At 30.4% G+C, this 5,934-nt stretch overlaps 1 protein-coding gene across 1 annotated transcript in view; it reads left to right on the top strand.

The window, feature by feature from the left end:
- Window positions 1-4,817: 4,817 nt before the first annotated feature.
- The window catches only part of LOC108687888 (protein takeout-like), an 11,254-nt gene continuing 10,137 nt past the window's right edge, over window positions 4,818-5,934 (top strand). Inside the window, exon 1 of the mRNA XM_018193910.1 lies at window positions 4,818-5,028. Within this exon, the coding sequence (XP_018049399.1) occupies window positions 4,860-5,028 (169 nt within the window). The 5' untranslated portion in view covers window positions 4,818-4,859. The remainder of the gene's footprint in view (window positions 5,029-5,934) is intronic.

Here is a 5,934-nt window from a genome sequence, read left to right as displayed (position 1 = left end):
TTTCCGCCGTTTTTTATCAAAAATTAAGCATTTATTGTGAAAGAATGGTACATAATGTTTTATTTAAAGTAATGGCCATCGCTAGTCACTACTTTTTCCCCATCTTTCTGGTAATATATGGATACCGCGTTGGAAGAACGCTTCATCTTTTGAGGCTATCCAATCATCGATACAATTTTTGATATCTTCATATGATGTGCTGCTCAGACAGATCATGCGTCATCGATCGGAACAAGTGGTAATCGGAAGGAGCAATGTCTGGAGAATACGGCGGGTGGGGTAGAACTTCATTTGAATGGCGCCGCAACATGTGGTCGAGCATTATCATGCAGAACAATAATTTTGTCATGGAGTAGTAGTGGGCACGTTTTTCCTTGAGTGCTCGGCTCAATCTCATCAATTGTGTTCGGCAGAGAGCCCCAGTAATCTCGTTCGGTTTGAGCAACTCATAATACACGACATCAAACTGATCCCACATGCAAATACACAACATGAGTTTTTTTCCGCTTGGCTGTCGATGTTGAAGCATGGCCAGGTGGTCCCTATGATTTCCTCTTCTTTGGGTTATCGTAGGATCCATTTTTCATCACCAGTGACTATATGATGCAAAAAACTCTTTCGTTTATGCCTGGCAAGCAGCATTTCACATGTGAAAAATCGGCGTTCAACGTTTCTCGGCTTCAATTCATATGGAACCCAATTCCCTTGCTTTTGAATCATTCCCAATGATTTTAAACGATATGAAATTGTTTGTTGAGTCACTCCTAATGTAAGTGCAAGTTCTTTTTGCGTTTGGCACGAATCTTCATCCAATAATGCTTCCAATTCCGCGTCTTTGTACACTTTCGGCCTTCCACTATGTTCTTTGTCTTCGACGTCAAATTCACTGTTCTTAAACTTTTGAAATCACTTATGACAACTTCTCTCACTTAAGGCAGCATCACCATATGCTTCTACAAGCAATCTATGAACCTCAGCTGCAGATTTCTTCAAATTAAAGAAGTAAATCAAAAGTTCCCGCAAATGACGCTTATTCGGTTCAAAACTCGATTTTCATACAAAAAAAATATTAGGTATGAGAAAAAGTTCGTGGCGTTTTTTTAATGCCATCTAATGGGAAAAACGCTACTTTTTCCCACCTAATATATGATGCTGATACAAAATCGCTAATATTTCAAGGTTATGGTGTTGTAGGATGTCCAACTTACGATATGTCGTTTTACATCAAACATTTTTAACTATCATTTATTAGTTTTTTGCAAACGGCGGAAATTTATTTGTACTCCCAATACACACACACACACACACACACACACACACACACACACACACACACACACACGCACGCACGCACACACACACGCACACACACACGCACACACACACACACACTTTTTATTACATGTCGCATTATCACTGAATATAATTTATGTAGCCATTCAATCTGAATTAATATAAAGCCTTAGCTTCATAGCCACAATACAAAGCACTTTTACAAATAAATCTAAACATTCTATATCTAACAAAAAATAAATTAAAATGTAGTTTTATTGGAACTAATATTTATCCTTACAACTATTTTCATAATATTTTTATAAATATTTTATTAGTCCTCCTTTACTTTTTATTACTACCTTTTCTAAGAAAACAAATTCAAGATGTTTTATACTTTTATGTGTTGGCCAAGACTGTATAGTTTATTAATTTAATATATTGTCTCTTGCATGCTGCCATGTATGATTTACTAGTTTTCACTAATGTAGATTAACTGTAATCTTGTTCAGTTTATTCTTTGTCTTTTTCTAATACTAGAAAAAGTAAAAAAAAGGTTGAATTAAGATCAAAATTAATTTATGAATTATTGATAAAAATAGACACATTCTTCTGTCGATTGTTATGAAAAATGCCAAACATTTTGGTAGCAGAACAGGGCACTTATCGTGAAACAAGTTGGATTCCGATCAAAATTATTCAATCATTCCCTAGATTTCTATTGTATTTTCTAAGAAAAATGGAATAATTCCAATCGGAATTCATTCCGATATGTTTTATGATAGATATCCAGGGTATCTATTATGGAACATATCGGAATGAATTCCGATTGGAATTATTCCGTTTTTCATAGAAAACACAATAAAAATCTAGAGAATAATTAAATAATTATAAATCCATTCCGACTTATTCCATGACACAAAGAGAATTTTTTCTTAGAGTTTATCTTGAAAATATGATAGTCATGAGACAACGTTGTATTTCAAAGAATTTTAATGTAAATCTCATTTATTAATAAAATTACAATAAGATATAAAATAAGTTTGATTAATTTTACTGTGCAAAAAGTGGTAAAAATCTTTAAAATATTGTACCACAACTACCATATTTTCAGAATAAATTTTAGAAAAAAATTCCATGTATCCAGAATGATTTTTTATGTCTCAATAGTTATTCGCCTTGAGGATACTGCGGTTTTTAAACTTATGTTTTTACAGTACACATGGAAATGTCAGAAAGCATTGAAACCAAAGAACGTCATTGGATCGTTGTCAAATAATATTAATTTCGATCAGCGGTCAAATTCGAGTATTATATATTTTTCGTTTCATTCAATTCTGATCATTTTTATATTTTTAATAAATGCTTCTCTTAAAATCTTTTAAAACTAAATTTTCGATATTTATAAAAGAAAAATGCGGAATGCGCGTGCATACATTGTGCATGAATAAATAAACGAACTGACTGCAGCAGTGTAGAATCTTAACTCAAATATGCATGACCTTCCTCTTCTACCTATTTATCATATGCAACAGAGAGATTTTAAAATAAATCTGAAAGATATGTTTCTGAAAGAAACCTTGAAATAATTTTAATTTATGCTTAATTAGAAAGTGATCTAAAGAATAAAAAGGAAATTGTGAACTAAAATGTATTGTCAGATTTTAATCATATTGTGCATAACTTACAAGAATGTAACAGCAATGGCGTGCAACAAAGTCTTCACTTAAAAATAACATTAATCAATAAAAATTAATAAAATTAAAAGAAGTGTAAGTTAAAATATATTATCAGATTTTAGAAATCATATCATAATAGACTGCAAATTTTTGTGTTATTGAAATCAGTTTGTTACATTATTTATATTGTATTTATATTGTATTATTTACACGAAGGACATACAAAATCTCGAAAAAAATATCCTGAAAAAAATTGAAAACTACAGCAATATTCCGAAAAATCATAATTCCAAAATTTAAGAAGCGTGAAAATGTTCTGAAAAAAATTCATAATCTTGAAATCTTAGAAATGGGACATATGTCCCGAGTCGTAATAATGACTTTTCGGGACATTGTCGCATTTCTAAGATTTCGGAATTATAATTTTTTAGGGCATTGTGACATTTCTTAAATTTCGAAATTGTGACTTTTCGGATATTATTACACTTCTTAATTTTCAAAATCGTGACTTTCCGAGACTTGCATGTTTACCATTTAAACAAATTAGTAGGATTCCGGATAAATCGAATTCTTCGAAAGAAGATTTATAAAACTTCGTAAAAATATAAAATAAAAGTATGAAATTTATAAATTGTTACTCGCTGTAAGATTCGCTCTCCTGAAGTTAATCTATATCTTCAATTTCATTTTTTCCTCACGTTTAAAGGCAGGAAGTGTGATCGGCGACCGGTGACCGGCGACGATCTTCCGCGAACATTTGCGTGAGCAAATCGGAGACGTGACTTAAAACGAACGTGACCAAGGTGATTAACGGGGCTTAACATTCTCCTACTCTCTTTTTGACTGTTCCATGACGTCCACTCTGACGTCTATCAAATGTTTTCTTTTTCTCGTACTCATCACCAATTTTTATCGACGATGTCATATCTCACGTTCAATTGTTACTATTTAACCATACTTCCAAATTTGCGATGCGTTTACATATTTAAATTGCGCAATTTAACAGTCCAATCAATTGCGTCAATAGATCGTATTAAATATATTATGAATATTTATAATGCACGTAATACTTTGTTTCTAACTAACCGATTTACTAATTATTAGAAGCGGAGAAAATCGTTTTTTATATGCTTTTTCCAATCATTAAGTCTGTATTTTTAAAATTACTAGATAAAAGAAGAAAATTATAACGTCGGTAATTATTGGGAAAATAAACGCATAAATTAATCAATGGTTTCTTGGTCTCCTTCATCGACTTCAAAACTATTTATTAGAAGCCTCTTACAGTGCATAGTTTACTGCGGTTAATTTAAAATTAACATTGGTAAAAGTTATAAGAACGTTCCATGAAATTCATGCTACTTCTATCGCTCTTTTGCTTCTTTTACTTAGGAAAGTTGATCGGCAAAATCTATAGGACAATAGCTTGTCCTACGCTATTAAAAATCGATTTAATTAAAATTTATTTGAATAAAAATATATCGTGATTTATCAAAAATCCAGATGTAGTTAATAAAATAATAAAAAATTGTAGAAAGATATTTTATTCCTTTCTCTGTTATAATTTTAAAGATTTAAAAACTGATGGCCTATGCCATCCCGTATATAATATACCCGCATTCTTATTATTATGCCATTTGTTTTGCATCTGTACATTGTACAAGTTAAAAAAAACATTAAAGAGTACACTGACTTGATATCCCGCTTAAGGTCTTCTTCTTCTTCTTCTTCTTCACCTTCGAGTATAGCGGGGGCAATGTCAAGGTCTATAAGGCTTAACGCATCCCTGCCAGTCGATCATTTCTCGTCGAACATTTCTCGAGAACTTGATCGTTCCGTAGAGTGCCTCGGTAGGTATCAGTTGATCATAACGAAGAAAGGAAAAAAAAATAAAGCCACTTGCTAGACATGAGGAATACCGTACTACTGTGCTATGTATGTTTGCTGCTGATCGGCGCCCATGCCATCGGAAGATATAGGGGCCTAGAATTTCTAGAGTCTTGCTCCAGAAACGATCAAAAATTAGAGATCTGCCTCGCTAGAACAGCAAATACACTCGTCGATCACTTCCGTCAAGGTAAGATGTTGCAAATTTAAAACAATCTATATATTAAACTTGTTACATATTTTATTGCGTTTACTATAAAGCTTTTAATCTTAACTAAAAGTAGATATATTTATTATAGCAAAAAAGAATAATATATTACAATTCTCATTTTAGTTAATAAAAAATATTGATAAATACCATTCTTGTATGTTTTAAATTTAGCTAAATTTACTAAAGAGATTGATTTTTCTTAATGGAAAATCAGAACTATTATATTGCTTTATTTCTTATGTGATTTTTGATAAATTTCTATGAGACACTTATTATCATGTATTTCTAAATCATTCGTTTTTTTATAATAATGTATTTCATATGTTAAAAAATCTTATCTGAATTTGAATAAAAAATTTGAATAAAAAATGAATTTTTTTAAATATGCATGGAAGTTATACAAAATCTTTTGATTGATTTTATTTACATTTAATGATATTCATTATAATTAATGTTCATTATAATTAATGAATGGTATGTTTAGAAGAACTTTGAAAAAATTGAAGTACAGTTCAATCTGCCATTTCTTACCGCGTCAAGTCGCAAGACGATAGGAATTTAATTCATCATAGAATATTGCTTGAACATTTTTCTATTCTTAACTTTGTTTTATTATGATGTGTAATATTAAATAAAATATAGTTAAAAAGATCAATGAACTAAATAAATAACTTTTTATTATTTTTATCATTTTTTATTTGAAATAATTACTTCGAATAAAACAACTATAATAGTTTTGATTTTCCATTAAGAAAAAAAATCAATCTCTTTAATAAATCTAGCTAAATTTAAAATATACAAGAATGGCATTTATCAATTTACTTTTATTGACTAAAATGAGAATTGTAATATATTATTCTTTTTTGTTATAATAAATATATCTAC

Source organism: Atta colombica, unplaced genomic scaffold (genome assembly GCF_001594045.1).
Source record: "Atta colombica isolate Treedump-2 unplaced genomic scaffold, Acol1.0 scaffold22, whole genome shotgun sequence".
Classification (NCBI taxonomy): domain Eukaryota; kingdom Metazoa; phylum Arthropoda; class Insecta; order Hymenoptera; family Formicidae; genus Atta; species Atta colombica.
Note: the sequence above shows the minus strand (reverse complement) of the source record. Positions and strands in the feature narration are given on the sequence as shown.